General features: G+C 57.1%; 6 protein-coding genes across 6 annotated transcripts; 2 read left to right on the forward strand and 4 right to left on the reverse strand.

The window, feature by feature from the left end:
- Nucleotides 1-380: 380 nt before the first annotated feature.
- On the reverse strand, nucleotides 381-2,477 carry CGCA056_v007842 (Heterokaryon incompatibility protein 6, OR allele; the record flags this gene model as incomplete). The annotated part of the gene is made up of 1 exon (XM_037323090.1): nucleotides 381-2,477. The coding sequence occupies one exon, from the start codon at nucleotides 2,475-2,477 to the stop codon at nucleotides 381-383; it is 2,097 nt and encodes a 698-aa protein (XP_037177364.1).
- Nucleotides 2,478-3,021: 544 nt separating this feature from the next.
- On the reverse strand, nucleotides 3,022-5,060 carry CGCA056_v007843 (uncharacterized protein; the record flags this gene model as incomplete). The annotated part of the gene is made up of 3 exons (XM_037323091.1): nucleotides 3,022-4,283; nucleotides 4,348-4,486; nucleotides 4,542-5,060. The coding sequence occupies 3 exons, from the start codon at nucleotides 5,058-5,060 to the stop codon at nucleotides 3,022-3,024; spliced, it is 1,920 nt and encodes a 639-aa protein (XP_037177365.1).
- A 2,515-nt stretch (nucleotides 5,061-7,575) lies between these two features.
- Nucleotides 7,576-8,626, reverse strand: CGCA056_v007844 (Cytochrome b-c1 complex subunit Rieske; the record flags this gene model as incomplete). The annotated part of the gene is made up of 4 exons (XM_037323092.1): nucleotides 7,576-7,757; nucleotides 7,916-8,066; nucleotides 8,135-8,223; nucleotides 8,344-8,626. 4 exons carry the CDS (start codon nucleotides 8,624-8,626, stop codon nucleotides 7,576-7,578), a joined length of 705 nt encoding a protein of 234 aa, XP_037177369.1.
- A 500-nt stretch (nucleotides 8,627-9,126) lies between these two features.
- Nucleotides 9,127-14,226, reverse strand: DBB1 (DNA damage-binding protein 1; the record flags this gene model as incomplete). Its single annotated transcript, XM_037323093.1, has 3 exons — nucleotides 9,127-9,447; nucleotides 9,502-12,577; nucleotides 13,901-14,226. 3 exons carry the CDS (start codon nucleotides 14,224-14,226, stop codon nucleotides 9,127-9,129), a joined length of 3,723 nt encoding a protein of 1,240 aa, XP_037177370.1.
- A 1,236-nt stretch (nucleotides 14,227-15,462) lies between these two features.
- On the forward strand, nucleotides 15,463-15,916 carry CGCA056_v007846 (uncharacterized protein; the record flags this gene model as incomplete). The annotated part of the gene is made up of 2 exons (XM_037323094.1): nucleotides 15,463-15,602; nucleotides 15,682-15,916. 2 exons carry the CDS (start codon nucleotides 15,463-15,465, stop codon nucleotides 15,914-15,916), a joined length of 375 nt encoding a protein of 124 aa, XP_037177368.1.
- A 146-nt stretch (nucleotides 15,917-16,062) lies between these two features.
- On the forward strand, nucleotides 16,063-17,127 carry CGCA056_v007847 (uncharacterized protein; the record flags this gene model as incomplete). Its single annotated transcript, XM_037323095.1, has 1 exon — nucleotides 16,063-17,127. One exon carries the CDS (start codon nucleotides 16,063-16,065, stop codon nucleotides 17,125-17,127), a length of 1,065 nt encoding a protein of 354 aa, XP_037177404.1.
- Between the last annotated feature and the right edge of the window lie 62 nt (nucleotides 17,128-17,189).

Consider the following 17,189-nt stretch of genomic DNA (forward strand, 5'->3'; position numbering starts at 1 on the left):
TTTTTGAACTCAATAACAGGTGTTAACAAAGCGCTGCATCATAGCTCTAAAACAAGTTGACAGAACAGACGATGACGCTCAATGACGCCTACATCGCCAGCCACTCCCGCTGCCATGGAACCGCTAACGGACCGGTAGGACCCACTCCCAGGTCCGTGCCGTCCCGGCCGCTCGGTGCGGGAGCCCACGCTCGCGGTGCCTTCACAGGCCATCAAGGTCCCTCTTGCAGCATATCCCGTCTCAGTCTAAATCGCAAAACTTTTGTATTCCTTCCGTGATACTCTATCTAGACGTCTAAGCATAAAGACCTTCTCTGGGTCCGTGTCATGTCATCATGATCCTGCGCCATCTCTCCATCATGACACCGGAAATGATCCCAATTAGTGAATCGAAACCGGCTCAAACTCGACACCCTCCTCGACCGCCTCGCCATCCATGATACCGTGCACATACGCCGTACCCACGATGCGTCTCAGCCCCTCCCGCTCATCGCTCTTCCTCAGCACAAACGGCGCGTTGCATCCCTTCATGACCCAAACCTCGTCACCAGCCTCACATCCATCAGGCACCATGGCAACGTACTTCTCACCCTTGGCCAGCACCAGATCCAGCGCGGAGCGCGTGGTGAAGACGCGGTTGATCAGAATCTGCGCCGCCGCCACGAGCGCCTCATTGGCCTCCTCCGCCGAGCGCTCCGCCAGCTCGATCTCGCGGCGCAGCACGTCGCGCTCCGCCCGCTCGGGGTCGAGGTCGTCCTCCTCCTCGACGGCCGTGCAGAAGCGGTACGCCAGCTTCAGCGTCGCCATCGGGACCTCGTCCTCCTCCGCCTCGGCTCGGAAGAAAGTAAGCGTCCGCAGCACGGCTTCCAGCCCGGACTCGCCCGTCGGGTACGTCGCCTTCTCGAAGCCCGGGATCTTCTCGAGGATCTTGGAGAGCGTGAGGATGTCCTTCTTGACCCAGATGGAGGGCCGGTCGGCGTGCAGGTGCGCCGCGCGGGGGACGCCGCTCATCTGCGCGAGGGTGTCTACCTTGACGCCCTTGAGCAGGAGGACGTCCTCGTCGTCGTTGGGATCGAAGCCGAAGTCGAAGTCGGTCTCGCCCGCGGCCTCGGACTCGGCGGCGTCGGCGACGGTCATGCGGTGCCAGGGGCGGCGGAAGTCCGGTAACCAGGAAGGAAACTTGTTAGCGCTTCCGTTGAGGTGCTCCACGATGCCGGCGTGATCGAGGAGCTCCTCGCTGAAGGGCTCGTGGAACAGGGTGCGGCCGAAACGGAGGGCTGTCTCTTCGAACTTCTCCGAGTAGTCGGGGCGGAACTCTTCTCTGTCGCCGTCGGCGGCCAGGCCGAGGAGGGCGAAGTAGTAATCGCGCGGGTCAGCGGCCTCGACCTCGCGGAAGGAGAGGAGCAGGCTGAGAAGCTCCGTGGAGCGCTTCGGGTCGTCATCCTCGTCTTCAGACTCCCACTCTCCTTCGCTGCCTTCAGCGGCCTCTTTGCCGTGGTCATGTCCGTCGTGATCGTGCTCATGCTCGCCGTCTCCACCGCAGCAGCCATCTCCGTGCTCATGATCATGCTCATCGTCGTCACCACAGCATCCGTCTTCCTTGGCATTTCCTCTCATAGCACCAAGCTGGTAGAACCGCAGTCTCTGAGCCATGTTCGCCATCAAATCCGCCGCGCTCTCCACCTCCTCGCCCTTCTCATCAATCAGCGGCCAGGGCGGGCTCTCGGGCTCCTCCAACGCAATCGTAGCAGGCCAAAGCTGCGCCCAGTTCACCGTCTTCTCTCCGCAAATCATCAACACATCCCTCGCCAGGATGAACTCCTGCACGATCCACACCCTCTTGAACCAAGCCCGGTTCCAGAACCGGGACACAGCCAGCCAGCGCTTGTCGCCCTCAGCCGGCAGCTCCGCCTCCGCGCCGGTCGGCGCATCAGGAACGGGCTTGCCGAGCGAATCCTCCAGAAACGCGCGCGCGCCGGCGTTGAGCTCCTTGGGGATGCTGACGCGCCAGTATCTCTCAATCAGGTCCATCGCATCGCTGCTGCCGTCGGCCTCCTCGCCAAGGTAGGCCAGCGTGCGGCCCGCGCTGACGTAGACGTCGTGCATGAGCATGACCTGCGCCTGCTTCTCGGCGGTGTCGGCCTGGTTGATGCACAGCGCATCGACCCAGAGCTGGCGCGGGCGGTCTTGGAGGCGCACGCGCTTCAGGCAGGTGAAGAGGTTCTCTGTGATGGACACCTCGGTGGATGAGATGGTGATGCTGCGCGGGGTGTCGTTGGAGCCCCAGACGTAAGAGACGGCCTCGTAGGAGTCGGCCGACTCGGGGAGTTCGCCATCGTGCTTGGAGGCCTCGTCGATGTAAGGGTCGATAGGGCAGACGATAAGCTCACCCTTGAGGGGTTCGTCGAATTTTCCGGGTGCGAGCGAGAGGATTCGGAAATCCCGCTCGCCGAGGGCCGTGTAGTCAAATCCAGCCATGGCTAGAGAAAAAAGTCGAAGAATCACTCAGCTAAAGGCTTGCTGGGAGTAATTTTCGATTTTTTGGTGGATGTGAGGGGTGACTGAGTAAGGTGAAAATTCAGCGTTTGGTTTTGGAGATGTGGAGTGAAGTTGGAGATGAGGTCCAAGAAAACGCTGCATGAAGATTCCCACAGTGGGTGAAATGATTTTCATTGGGGGCAAGTGCTAAGCAGACGTAAACAAGCCACGACCTGGTGGACTGAAAAAAGTGTGTGTAGACATTTTTCTCATCATGATTGGAATTTTATTTCCAAGTCGATATTACACTTTGCCTTTTTGTGGTGGTTTTGTCGATTATCGGCGGTTTTAAAAGCATCGACAAAATTCAATTTTCATGGTAAATCAATCAGTCTCAATACAAGCACAATGCAAATCATCGTCATATTCATCAAAAATATCTGAGATGGAATTCTTTTCATTCACAAGGCCCTCTCAGTTCCTCTCATCGTACATCTAGTCCAAACTCCGACAAAGGAAACTCGTCATCATACACAAACAGCCTCTACAGACCGAGAGCCGTGTTAAAGGCATCAGCAGCCGCCTGGCCCTGCAATCCCTGGGCGTCAGCCTGTCCCTGCTCACACGCAGCAACAGCGTCGTCGGAAGCCTGGCACCTCGACGACAGCTGTCCGCAGATGAAGCTGCTAATGATGTTGATGTTCAGCGCCGAGCCGTGCTCAAAGTCGCCGGCGGGGCCGAAGGACGCCTCCTTGCGCCCGTCAAGGCCGGCGGCGAAGTCGATGCTGGGGTCCTGGCACTCGCCAAAATCGAGGTTCTGGCGGGTCTTGATGGCGTTGCTGGCGATGCGCATCTTGCGGCCCTCGGAGCCGACGCTGGAAGAGCGGCGGAGCTTCTTGAGGGAGGCGGCGGCCAGGCAGTCGTCCTCCTGCGCGTCGCAGTCGGCAACGGTGATGTCTTCGGAGCCGGAGTTCGCGGCGTCAGCGCAGGCGTTGTGTTGCACGGCGCAGGAGCGCTGGAGGGCGGCGCCGGCATTGACGAAGGTGGCGCCGTTGACGGAGAAGGGCTTGTCGGAGGCGGCGTCAGAGGTGACCGGGGGAGGGGGGCCGCCGAGGTCGCCGGTGAAGGTCTGCACGTCGGTTCCGGTGGCGGCATCATTGCCTCCGTTGTTGGCGTTGCCAGCGTTTCCGTTGTTAGCGTTTCCATTGTTGTTCTGGTTGCCGTTCTGGTTGTTCTGGTTGTTGCCGTTCTGGTTCTGGTTACCATTCTGGTTGTTCTGGTTGCCGTTGTTGCCAGTGTTGTCATCGGCAGTATCATCAGCGGCGTCATCAGCGACGTCATCAGCAGCATCATCGGCATTGCCGTTGTTGTTCTGGTTTCCGTTCTGGTTGTTGTTGGCGTTGCCGTTGCCGTTGCCCGTAGCATCAGCAGCATCGTCGGCGTTGTTGTTCTGGTTGTTGCCGTTGGCGTTGTTGTTCTGGTTACCGTTGGCGTTCGCATTGCCGCCGTTTCCAGCAGACTGGACAGCATCAGCAGTCTCGTTGGCAGCGGCAGCATTGCCGTTGGCGTTGGCGTTGTTCTTGTTGCCGCGGCGGAACTTATCAGCAACAGCCGTAGCATTGGCAGATGCTCCTGCATCAGCGGCAGCGTCCTTGTTCTTGTTGCCGCGACGGACCTTGTCAGCGACGGCGGTGGCGTTGGCAGAAGCATCGGCACCGGTAGCGGCGTCTTGGTTCTTCTTTCCACGGCGGTTCAGGAGAGTCGCACGGCGGAGTCTGAGTTTGGTGACGGCGGTAGAGTTGCTGGCTGCACGGTGTTGAAGTTAGTCACGATGTAAGATGGTTTGGTTCTGGAACTGAAAGAATCTTACCCGCTCCGTCGGCACCGTCAACGGCAGCCTGGATCTCCTCTGGGGTGGCATCTTGGACGAGGAGGTTCTGGGAGAAGATACATCCCTCAGCATCATCGGCGTCGTCGCAAGTGTTGCCCGCACCAGTGTTGTCGTTCGGCTACAATATCATCAGCACTCAATCTCCATCACAGTCCAGCATTACAAATACTCACGTCACCAGGCTCGAAAGTGCCCGAGTCAAGCGCCAGCATGGGGTCAGCCCCAACAGCAGCAAGCTGCCTCGCCAGCTCCAGCGTAATCTCCTTGTTCGTCGCAGCAGCGCCCTCGGAAGCAGGGTCCTGGTGCTGGGTAAGAGCAGCAATCTCGGGGTTCTGCGCAGTCTCGTCGCACAGCACGCTCTTCAGGCCGACGGAGCCCGTGTTACGCTCCACGGCGCGGAAGACGAGCGCGCTCGCCATGCCGTCGACGTCGTTGGCCGCCTTGGCGGCGGTGAAGGCCGAGTCGGCGGTGGCCTGGTGCAGACAGTCGAGGTTTGTGACGTCGCCGGCGCCGGCCTCCGCGGCGGCGTTGCCCAGCAGGCCGAACACGGCGTCCTGGATGTTCAGGGGGTTGTCCTGCTTCAGGAGCGCGTTGACGGCGCGGAGGTACTTTTCGTGGGAGTGCTCCTGGGGCACCTCGGCGGCGGCGAAGCCGACGAGGGCCGAGAGGGCGATGGAGTTTTGGAACTTCATCTTCTGTTCGTTCAAGAAAAGAAATGTGGTAAAGTACAAGGTGAAAGAAGGGCCGGCCTAGTGATCTCGGAGAGAAGGACGAGAATGTAAAGAATGGAAGAGTAAAGAATACAAACAAAGTTCCCAGAACTGAACGAAAGAGAAGAGAGAGTATGCGTGATGAGGAAACAAAACTTCCTTCTGTCGACTACTGAACAGAAGATGGGGACTTATATACGGACATTACGACGCGGGACAACGACCCATCAGCAACAAGCAGAGGCGCCCGCCCGCATCTCGGTTTGTTCGTCTCATCATCCCAACCCGGCGCAACGTGAACGGCGGCCCCTGAGCAACTCGCTTGGGAAAGCGACTCTGTCGATCTTGGGTCCTCGCCTGTCGCTCCGCAATGGTGATGCGGCTTGGCGGTTGGGGCCCGGAGTTGTTGTGTGGGTATAGCTGTCGGCTGGGCAGTCTCCGATGCGGCTCATCCACTCGGTAGGGGTGATGCAGGACATGGCCATGTGCGAGCCAAGAGTTCGTCCGGTCCGCTGGAGCGGGCGATAGGAGGAGGGCGCCTGTTGGGACCTGGCAGAACAATTACCTGTTTCGGTTGCTGGCCGACTGGATGGGCGGAAATTCCGAGGAAACCACCATGGAGATATCTCTCGCCTCATACACTCGTACAAACACGGCGTCAAAATTTCGCTCGAGCCACGACTCGATTCATCTTAGGCAGACGCTCCTTTGGTGGGCACCCTGTCAGGAACTTCCTCATGACTGGATGAGTCTAACGTCGAATTCGTTAGCTATTGAATGTCAGGGACGTCATCTTCACCTTGAAGACGCAAAAGGAGCCTCAACCGATCAACAATTAAGATGTGGTCCCTCCGCCCCCTGTTCTTGACGGAGAGGAACTGAAGTCGAACTGAGTTTGAGGAACTCGGAAATCAGACGGCAGCTGTCGCGGGAGGGCGTCTCATCCACTCCGAGCCGCCTCTCAGAGACCCATGATTGGCTCGCTTCCATCCGTGCGGCCATGTGGAGCTGGCAGGGGTGTTGGGGGAAGCGCATCCTCGTCAGCAGCAACAGCAACAATCGCACAATGGCACACACCACGCTTCCCCTTCTGCATTGTCCACCACCAGCGCGACAGTTGTCATCTCCTTGGCATCTGGGTTTGAAAAAGCATGAGATCTCAGTAATAGCTTGCGTAATAAGTTTTCTGGAAGGGTTTATGTGTCAATGCCCAGAGTGTCATCTCATCAAATGCATCTGAAAAGCGCCGATCCCCTCTCATGCCGATGATGATGGCTTCCGGGTTCTACACTTCAGATGATCTCACGAGATGAACACTGAGCATCGTCCACATATGCATCTACAGACTCAGAGTCTTCAACCGCAAAAAAAAGGATATAACCGAGACCGACAACGGAAAGTATTTGCCAAGGTCAAAAGACTCCATCCACGATAGACATCCTGCGCCCCGCAACCCAAACACGGTACCGAGCAGGGACTCTATTTTCGCAGCCGCGCTCCCAAAACATCGAGACCCTCTTTACCGCCCGGGGGCCCAACAACACCTGCAACGCCCAGACCTCCTCAAAACAAGTCGTTTGGCTCCTCCTCCTCCTCCAAATCCAGACCTCGACATCTGTCCAAGATTACGGCCATCCTTACGTGAGCAACCCAGGCGGCAACACATTGCGTGGCGCCACCGCCTGCAAGCCGTCGTCCCACCCTCTCTCGACCCCATTCCCAGAGATCTCCGTCCCAAACACCAACGCGTCACCTGCCGGGTCCCGGAGTCGGCGATCTCTTGCCAGCGAGCGAAAGGAAGCACTGACTGCCGAGCCAGATTATGCGCCACGGCATGCCATTCAGCCACTTCCCCAACTCTGGGTGCATACAGGCAGAGCTGTCACATGTGGACGGCTCAGTCTGATCGACTCCGCAGCCGGCTGTCACTACCATCATTTTCCCCAACTCTACTCAGCGAGCCTGAACCAGTGTGCAAGTCTCGGCGACTGGGCCGAAGCTGTCAGCGATCGTTCCGTGGTACCGAACCCTCCGGATGGGTTTGAGCTTCCTCATCCGATTACTGCCGTCGATCGTATTGACTCCCGGGCCTGTCATCCTGTCATCTTTTCCATCATGCACCCAGCTGTCCCGTCCACTGTCAGTCAGCCAGTCACATCCCACACGGCACATCACAAACCTGACCCGGCATGGCTATTATGAAGTTGCGAGGCTACTCATTGTTCCTGGACGCTCTGTGACTTTTGTACATTGGCATCATTGCCCGGGGACACGTCTAAGAAAAAAGAAAAGACCTCTCTCTTTGACTCTCTTGGAACCCAAACCCCAAGCACCATTGGTCGTCTCCGATGCAAAAAAAGAAAAAAGTGTTCTCTAGTTGGTTGTTGTTGCTGCCATCCACACCGCATCCCCCGCGAAGGGGGGACCTGCGGGCTGCGGCGTGGCTCTCTCTCCTCTCCCTCTCATCATCCGTTTTATACTCGTACAAAGGTGGTGCTTAACCGATGACCAGCTTGCCCTCCTCGGGGAACTCGTATTCGGGGATCTCGAGGTTGAGGGGGGCGGGTCCTTTCCTGATACGGCCGGAGATATCGTAGTGAGAACCGTGGCAGGGGCAGAACCAACCGCCGTAGTCACCAGCCTCGCCAATGGGCACACAACCCAAGTGAGTGCAGACACCTGTGGGGTAGAAATGTTAGTTTGCGCATCTTCTTCACAGATTCACGTCCTAGCTGGGGTCACGCGGGCCCAGATATCCCATCCCAGCGGGCCTCGATGGCCCGGATATCCGAAAGCCGAGGAAGTGCGAAAATCCGTTCAGATCGGGGATCACATACCCAACATGATAAGCCACTCGGGTTGCTTGACACGGTCGTCGTCGGCCTGGGGGTCACGGAGAGAGGCTACGGAGACCTTGTTGGCCTCGTCGATCTCGGCCTGGGTGCGGTGGCGGATGAAGACGGGCTTGCCTCTCCACTTGATGATAACCTGCGGTCCGGATTGTCAGTCGCAATTCCCGCTGGCCGTACTGCGGAACCTAGCACCAGGCTACTCACGTTCTTGCCCTCGGGAATGGCGTTCAGGTCAACCTCGACCTTGGCCATGGCCAAAACGTCGGCGGAGGCGGACATGTTGACGAGGAACTCTGCAATTGAAACCACCCGTCAGCCAATGCTCGCCCAAAACACATTTCCCTCAATCATTTCCTCGTCTCGATCGTCGATTCGCTTGTCCGGTGACTCGTGGGGAAAGAAGGCTGTCGTACCCTGGACGGTGGACTTCGCGCCGGCGGCGGTGATGGCGCCCATGGTGCCGACCATGAAGTATGAGATGAGGTGGTTGCCCTGAGCAGAGCCCTTACTCATGTACTTGCTGAAGTCGGGGATCTGGCTGCCCTTCTGGGCGCCCTTGAAGGGGCTCGAGTAGCTCGTGGCAGTGGCGTCGTTCCGGGCGGCCGAGGTGCTGAGGGCGCGCGCAGCCGTCGCGGAGGGGCTGCTTCGCGCCAGTTGCCGCAGGCAGGTGCGGGAAGCGTGTGCGAGGGGCGCCATCTCGAGAGATTCGGGAGGGTGGAGGGGAGAGGGTTGGTGGTTGTTGCGAGATGCAATTGGAGAGGGATGACGTTTGGGCAAGTGAGCGTCTTTTTTCGTGATGCTGTGGTTTGAGGATTGCCGAAAGCTTTCTGGGCTAGCGGCCTGAGGCAGAACGTTGTGAAATTGGTGCTTGATGATTGGCTGGTGGGGGCACCAGAGTCCCGGCCCTTTCCGGGTGGCACGAGTGATGATCGAATTATGCTGGATAGTTGCAATACCCCCATTAGCCGATTGCCAAGTTGGGCAAATTTTGACCGTGAATGCTCCCTTCACCCGTCTCCACTAGGACAACGATTGTATGCCAATTGAGACCGCTGCTTCTGTCATACGGTTTGGTCGTCTGTTGGATTCAATATGTCTGCATTTCATCTTATTCAGCGTCACCTGGTGTGACGGCCTTAGTCCTTGACGTCGTCCCGATATCCTGCATCTACTATTGTACATATGCATACTACACATTAGTGCATACGCTTCAGCTCCTCTACCAAGTCTCTCATGCGCTCAACTGTCGGACCCAGCCCCTGGACTACAGCTTCTTGTCTCCCCGCATCCAGGTCCAGAAATCGCTCAATCAGCTCGCCGTCGACGAAGCGGAAAGGTCCATCCGCTGACCGCTTGGCATTCCGGAAACCTCGCCACGACATGAATGAAAGTCCAGCTCCAGGCTCATCTGCTTGGCCGAGGGTCTTAATCACCCCCGCAAGCCTTTCCTGGAATTGCAGTAGCAGACTCTGGTATTCGGGCTTGATGTCTGCAAAGACGTATATTGATCCCTCAACCTAAGGTGACGTTAGCAGCTATAGCTATGTCGGAATCTGATCGTAGATGCTTACCGTTGCGAGAAAGGCCTTCGGTTCGATCGGGTCGTTCTCGCCGGAGACGACGTCAAGTGGCCGAATCTTGTTAATCTGCTCGCCGAGGTGGAATTCGCTGATGACTTCCATCTGCTTCTTGTCGTGTTCTGTTGGTGCATTGGGGTTTCTGCGCAACACCATGAGGTTGCCCTGTGCATCTGCCTCAATCCACAAGTCTTGCTCTAAGTGGCAAACCGCGGTAGCCCAGATGTACTGGAAATGACGGGCCCGCTCGACGAGTCGTGCTTTGTTACCGTCCTGGGCCGGTATAAACTCGACAAGTGTCATCGACTGCATCAAATCGGCGACGCCAATCATGTTGCCGTTGACATCGAGATCCACAGGAAACGTGGATGGTCGGAAAGTAGCCAGTTTGAGGAGCGATCCTGATGTTGAGGACTCCTCCGCGTAATCGTACACGACCACGGTTTTGCTGAGGCCAGCAACAAGCTTGTCGCCCATCACAGCAAGACTTCGGCATGCACCCTTCAGCTCGTGGCTAACGATTTGGTACGGGTTCTTATCAGAGTCGACCCCGAGGACTAAGATACGTCCTTTAACCTCACTATTCTCATCCATCTCTGGATCGGCGAGATAGCTAGTGCCCACGATAAATCTCTCCGCAGGTTGGCCAGAGCTGTCCGGAAGCTCGGCTCTGATAACGCTTTCAACCAATTCCGTTGTAGCGGCGCCGTCAAGATGGAAGGGCTTTCCGACCACGCCGAGGACAATTTCGTCAACTAATTGGAAGGAACTTGTGACCATCTCCTCGTTGTTGAACAGTTCTCTCCGAATGGTGCCGATACCGAAAGCCTTCAACGCCGGTGAGTAGGCTACTCTGCGTACCGTCTGGCGCAGGGGAAGTGGATTCACGTGTGTTCGCCTTTCGACATCAATATGCGCAATGCGAACATTCTTATCGGTGGCGAGAACAATAGCATCAGGAAACGCCTCCGAGTCGAACGGCGCGATGTAGGTGACGTCCTCCGCCGTTGCCGCTGAGTAAATTATGCGCCCCTCTGAGCTGTAGATGAGGCTTGAGTGCTCTGTCGTAGCGAAGACGTTGCTAATACCATCGCTGTCAGGCCGCGGAAGGATATGAAGACCTGCTTGTTTGCTGCCAAGAATGACACTTTTTCTGCCGGAAAGCGAGTAGTTGTCTTTCGAAACATCGAAGGACACCACCTGCCCGTCTTCCAACGAGACGAAGAGAGTAGGGCCCAACAGATGTGGCGGATGCAGCTGTACTAGAGCAATGTTCCGGGGTACTGAAACGCTGTCGTCGGTCTGCTTGATGGTTTCACCGTGCAAAGCATTAAGCGTCTGCAGGTCAATGATGGATATGGAGCCTGTGGCCCAAAAACCCACGACACCGATATTATCCAAGTCCGTTGCGGCATGAATACACGAGATCTGGTCGCCTTCTCCGCCTACTCCACTTCCCAGCACTTGCTCCCGAGCTGCAAGATTCTCCAAGAGGCTCAACGAGACCAGTGTGATTCCATCGATGGAGAGCAGAACCCATTTGGCATTAGATGATGCATTGACAATGACTTTGCCTTCTGGCGCTGACCAAGTGCTTAGCGTGATGCCCCCTTCAGGATCAAGTAGCGCAGCGCTGTTAGCTGTGACTTGAAGCAATTGACCGTTCGGCAGGGTTGACGCGATTAGTGTAGGTTTGTCTAGTTCAAGACCTTGGAATTGAAAGACCTCCTCAATGCCCTCCTCTGCATCGAACCTGAAGACTCTTGTGTCGGTGATGAAAGAGACAACCAGGGTATCATCTTTGTCCGAGCCGTTAGACCGAAGAGAGAAGAGTCCACGTACGTCACTCAAATCCTCTAGAACGCCAATATCCTCAAGACCGACACTGCTCCTGATGCTCCGCAAACTGCCGTTCTGATGTACACCACAACCCGCAACGATACGGGCTTGGCCTGACGAAAAGGCATTGCCAACTTGGCTATCGCCAGCATTACCCAGGTCCATTATGGCGAAGTCAAGGATAGGTGCAATATTGGGTATTGTTTGGACAATTTGTGTTGTTTCGGAGCCGGCGGTGACGTCGACTTTGAGTAATTGCGAGTCGCCGTAGTGGGACCCCAAGAAGAGCATGCCGTCCCCCATGTAGACCAGGCAAGATGCCCGAGATGTCAGACCAAGATGTGTGACTCTCAGCCCCGTGACCACGACGCCGTCGGTGTCAATGGTGAGAAGTTGTAAGTTGCCATAGTCGTCGGAAAGGAAATAGTTCCTGACATCGTACTCGGCGTAGGCAACGAAAATAGTCGGGTTGTCTATGCCAGCAGACACCTTTGTTTTCGTGAGAGTGTCGACATAGACAAGAAGAGTCTCTCCGACAACAATCAGACCGCCAAGCTGCGCCTTTGCCGCTGATGTGTCCCTCTTGTGGTAGCGCTTGACCTGGTCCTCCTCGACACTGACGGGAATGAGTATCCTCGCGTAAGGGTCCAGGATTTCCATGTCGAGCTCTCTATCCTTTTCGGCATCGAAGTTTGAAGTCTTGGTATTTCTGTCATCACTCATGAGGCGGTAGATTGCCAACCTCGCATCCTCCTTGTCGATCTTACTCTGGTACAAGAAAGCAATGGTGGGGTGGCCGGTCTCAGTGGGCACGAAGGTGCTGGCCTTCATGGAGAGCTCCGACAAACGGACTTGCTCCCACAGAGGGTCTAGACGGGAAGCATGGGGAGCCCGAGCTCCTAGGCGCATGACGTTCATGACACCCTCCCATAGGTGCATGGCCATGAACCTGCCAGAGGGGTCGACCAAGCACTTGTCCTGACTCTGGGCCTCGCGCATGTGCGGTTCTCCACTGTCCTCAATGACCTGCTCAGTGACGAGTCTCTGAAGATCAGAGTCCCATCTTGCCGTGAAGTATTGGAATCGGTCGGTGCCGACGAACAACAAGTCGGTCTTGGAGTCTTTCGGAGTGAGGCGTTGAAGGAGGAGGACTGTCCCGTAAATGGAGACGGAGCCGAGCATGAACATGTCGGTGGGCGTGACGCGCCATACTTCCAGCCTGTAGGATCTCCTTGGAGGATGTTAGCATGTGGAGGGCAAAAACACGACTGTCGCGATAGCTATCTCGAGGTTGTCCCGCAGATGGAGGGGCAAAGGCAAACGCAGAGGCAGAGGGCAGACTTACGATACCACCAAGCTTTCCTCGTCTTCTGTCAGCCGCAGTCTCAATGCATGGCGTATGCTGCTGGGCCGATGAATGGGTGCTACGTAAGACATTGCGGCGGTCTGTGAGCTTTGTGAAGTGGGAGCTCTATCCCAAAGTTGCGGCCCATGGAGAATGTCGAGATGGGCGATTTGGTGAGGTCGGCGCTGCTGCGTCGGAGTTTAGCAAGAACGTCCGGGCCACTTGCTGCAGCCCGCTGAGGTCGATTTCATCATCATTTCAGTGACAAAGGTGGGGCCACGACCTGCCTCCAGCAGCGCCATCACTGAAGTGCAGGCCACTGCCGCACCCGCCGCCGCCCACCTCACTGCGGAGAGCTGCCGGGCAAGGGTCACAGAGCACATCCAGCAGCGCGCCTTACGCATTGGCCACTGGACGCGCCGGGCTCCCGACTTGGCCGGACACTTGGACACTGCTTATCTGCAGAATCTGTCGCACTGTCCGACTCTGGTAAAAAGTATGTAAAGAAGCAGTGTGTAATGCATGACATGGCGCACAGTACGAAGGTCCCTGCACACCGGGGAGGAGCGATTGGACTGACAGCTCTTTCTCTTCCTTGAGATCAACTACGGATGTGTTTCCTCCCGTTCAAATCCAACGTTCGACCGTTCAAAGCAGCTCACATCTATCGCCGGTCCATGAGGTCATCGGCGATAAACCCCTCTTCGGCCATTTGGGAGACCGCCGTGATACGACGCGCCCTACGAGACACGCCCCACGAGACACGCCCCAGGCGAATTGACGCTCCCCGACGAGATCATGGCCTTCTTGAGACCTCATGGGCACCTCCGGTTCGGCAGCCCCCAGATCATCGCCCAGTTTAGATGAGGCGTTTCTTGCCCAAACTTGCTAAAGTCCACCCGGTGCTCGTCGATATCACGGAACCCTGCCTTTTGGTAAAGGCGATGCCCAGGCACAGAGGACTCCAGGTACGCGGGTACGCCCAGCCTGACTGCTTCCTGCATCAGCGGGGTCATCAACTGCAGCCCAGCACCCCGTCTCTGGTGCTTTGGATCTGTCACCAGGATATGCAAGTCTTCGTCCCGCATTAGTCGTCAGTCGTTGTTGTGCCAGTCTGACAGCCTGTCTGACGGGTGGAGTAGTGGCCACTTACAGACACACGGCTTGCCTGTCATCAAACGCTCCCGCATCTTGTCTATGCCAACAAACAATGCTGTGCACGCCTCAGCGTTGGAACCTGGTGGTGGTACACGTGGCTTGGGCACCGGCAGTCCCTCCGGGTAACTATTGAACTTGGCCCATGCCACAATCGCCTCGTCGCCTTGAAGCTCTGTGTCCACAGCCTTGAGGAAGCGCACGGTCGGATCCTCCCGAAGCTCCTTCTCCAGGTCCTCGACTCGGAGCGCCAGGGGATCGTCTGGCAATGGCCCGGGAAACAGCACAGGATAGGATGGGCTTTCTGCGAACGCGTCGTGCTCGATTTCGGCGCAGCGCCGGAGATCGGCTGCAACGATGGGCTGGACGTCGATTGGCATGCTTGCAACGGCGAACTTCTCCAACGTCTGCTTTGTCCCAAGTCGTGTTCGGGTCGAAATCTCGCTTTCGACTCCAGTCGCGGATACGGAGCCTTCAAGTACTGACTTGTTTGGTCATGGTAGTACGCTGCCTAGAGAAGCGGGGACGCCGGCCTGGTGACACCGGTGGGTCCCCGATCCATGGATTCCACGGGCGACGGAAGCCGTTCGGTCTGACTCATCACCGTCCTCCAGGTGCCCGCGTGAGATGTCGATGGTGGGCTTCTCGGTACCCATTTAGGAAGCTCAGTATCGATGGCGCTATGCAGTGGGCTCTGCACGCTGGTCCTCTTGCGTCTTTCATGCAGGTGCATACCGAATGCCATTTTGGCAGCGTTTCTGCAGATCCAGCCATTTGTAATTCATGCAGGAGGCGAAAGGGAAACATCACGCTTATAGATGGATGCTGCAAATAACCTCAAGGTTATGGTTCGGCAACGTCAAAAGGCTTGTTGCATCCATCATCAACATGGGAAGAACTATCGCCATGTCCCTTAACCAGAGTTCATCGTGGATGAGGCCGGCCAGATCTTCCATGTCTTGTCTGTAAAGGCAACTACAACGATCCGATGTTCCTGAGATGGCCCTGGCTGACTTACATGCTGTCAACCTGACAAAGCTATGATCACAAGGGTCGGGGAGCTATGTCCTTGGCGATGGCAACAAGCTATGAACCTCTCGGGCTGCGCAGCCGGACACCTTATCACAACCTGTTTCCATGAGGCTGATATCCAATAGCGCTTCGTCGATGGCCGTCTGCGGGGACGTGCCGCGAGCACCAAAATATCGGACTGGCGTCGACGCACTGCAGCTGTCCGCGAAATAGGGTTGACGAGCATATCGACTACTGTCGCTGCTTGCTGTTGCCTTAGGAGGCGCAGCTGTGCCCGAGCTCTTGACTGCATACACTGAGACCTTATCACCCAAGATCCCCTCACAATCACTTTACACCGTCGAAACGCGCTCGTGCTTCCCTCATGCGTCCCCGGACGCACAGTCTAGTCCCTCATTGGACTAAGCTCGACGTTCATCCCATGATTTGGCGTATGACAGCTTGCCCTGGGATGGCCTCTTGGGAAACTCCCCGACCTGTCGCCTGCTGCCGACCCTGTTGTCTGCCTTTAGGAAGAGACAGGATCTGGTTTCATGCCTATCTGCGGCCCTCACCGCACGAGGTTTGCTAGGGCCGCATCCCTAATGCATCGGCAGCTTGCCTACCCTTCCTGCGGGGAGCTGCTCGCACAGATCAAGATCTTCCCCCGGATACAGAAGTCTGTTCCCTTTTCGGAAGCCGGCGGACAGCCGTTGAGTACTTTTGTACTGTTCCGCTGTCAAGAGTTGGTGTAAACACCTTCGAGTACCTCCCGGCCGAGAGACACGGACGTCAAACACGGACTCTGACAGCCCACCCGACAGTCGACAACAGCGTCGGGGACGCAGAGTCGCGAAGGTCCAGGCCAGACTCGACTGCAGTCTACATCGATCACCAGCTGTAGACCATGGGTCCTCACCAGATTCAGTTCACGGAAGTGTCTCACGGTCTGCGTCTGCCGAGTCTGACAGGAGCCAGCGACATTGCATCTACTCTATCATGGTCCTAATCATGATCCAAGCTCCTCATCATCACAGACAGCCCGAACGAAGGTTATAAACCCATTCGATCTCCCGACGACAGAACCTTTTCTTTTGGAGCATCAGACAAGGAAAACAAAGTCAAGAAGCTTGGTTGCCTCCAAAGCTACACTATATCTCCACAAACTCTCAAGACCCTTCGTCTGCCATCCAACCTTCTTCACAATGTTTACCCTTCCTCTGGTCATTGCCCTCCTCAGCCAGTCGGCGATCATCGCCTCTGCGCCGGTCAACTCTATCAAGGCTCGCGACAACCTCGACGACATCGAGGCTGCTCTTGCTCCGGTCTCCCAGTCACTTGCCCAGGTTGACGCCGCCGTCCTTGCTCTTGATGGCGGTCCGGTCACTGCCAATAACCTCCTCGTCTTCTCTCAGCAGGCTGAGGCCACTACCAACCAGGCCACTCTTCAGATCCAGCAATCCGGAAGCCTTGGTGCCATCAGAGCTGCCAGGCTTCGCCGCATCACCGATGGTCTCCTCGATCAGACGACCACCACGGTCTCTGATCTCGTCTCAAGGAAGCCTGTTCTTGACAACCTGGGCGTGAGCGGTGTTGCCTTGGATTCTCTCCAAAGGCAGAAGATTTCCACCATGGCTCTCACTGCCGCGCTTGAAGAGAAGGTCCCCAGAGTTGGACAGAGAATCGCCGAGGAGGACAGAGCTCAGCTTGAGAACGTCCTCGATCAGGGTATCGCCGCCTACTCCCAGCCCGCTGTCCAGGCAGTTCCTGTCACTGTCATCCCAGCTGCTGCCCCGGCTCCCGCTCCTGTCCCTGCGCCAGGCATTGTTGTTCCCGCGGCCCCAGCTGCTGGCGCACCCCCGGCTGCTGCTCCGGCGCCTGCTGCTCCTGCTCCTCCTGCCGCAGCACCTGCCCCGCCTGCTGCTGCTCCCCCAGCTGCTGCACCTGCTGCACCACCTGCTGCTGCTGTGCCCGCCGATCCTAATGCCCAGCCATCCGCCGAGCAACCTGCTGCTGGCTGGCCCGAGGCTGCGAACCCTACTCAGCCTGAGCCTGCTGCTGGCGCTCCTGCTTCTCCTCCTCCCGCCGCTGCTCCGGCACCGGCACCCCCAGCCGCCGCTCCGGCTCCGGCCCCAGTCCCGGCTGTGCCCGTCGCCGTTGTCCCGGCCCCCAACAGCCCTCCTCCTCAAGTCACTCCCCCCGCTGGCCGCAGGGATCGCCGCAGGAAGAAGAAGGCTGGTGCCAATATTCTCAACTCCGCCCAGGAGTAAATAATTCACTTGATGGAAATTTGGAGTCGTTGGCGTTTCAAGGCACCACAGTCGTGTATGAC

This window comes from Colletotrichum aenigma (genome assembly GCF_013390185.1).
Source record: "Colletotrichum aenigma strain Cg56 chromosome Unknown KSG_Cg56_contig05, whole genome shotgun sequence".
NCBI lineage: Eukaryota > Fungi > Ascomycota > Sordariomycetes > Glomerellales > Glomerellaceae > Colletotrichum > Colletotrichum aenigma.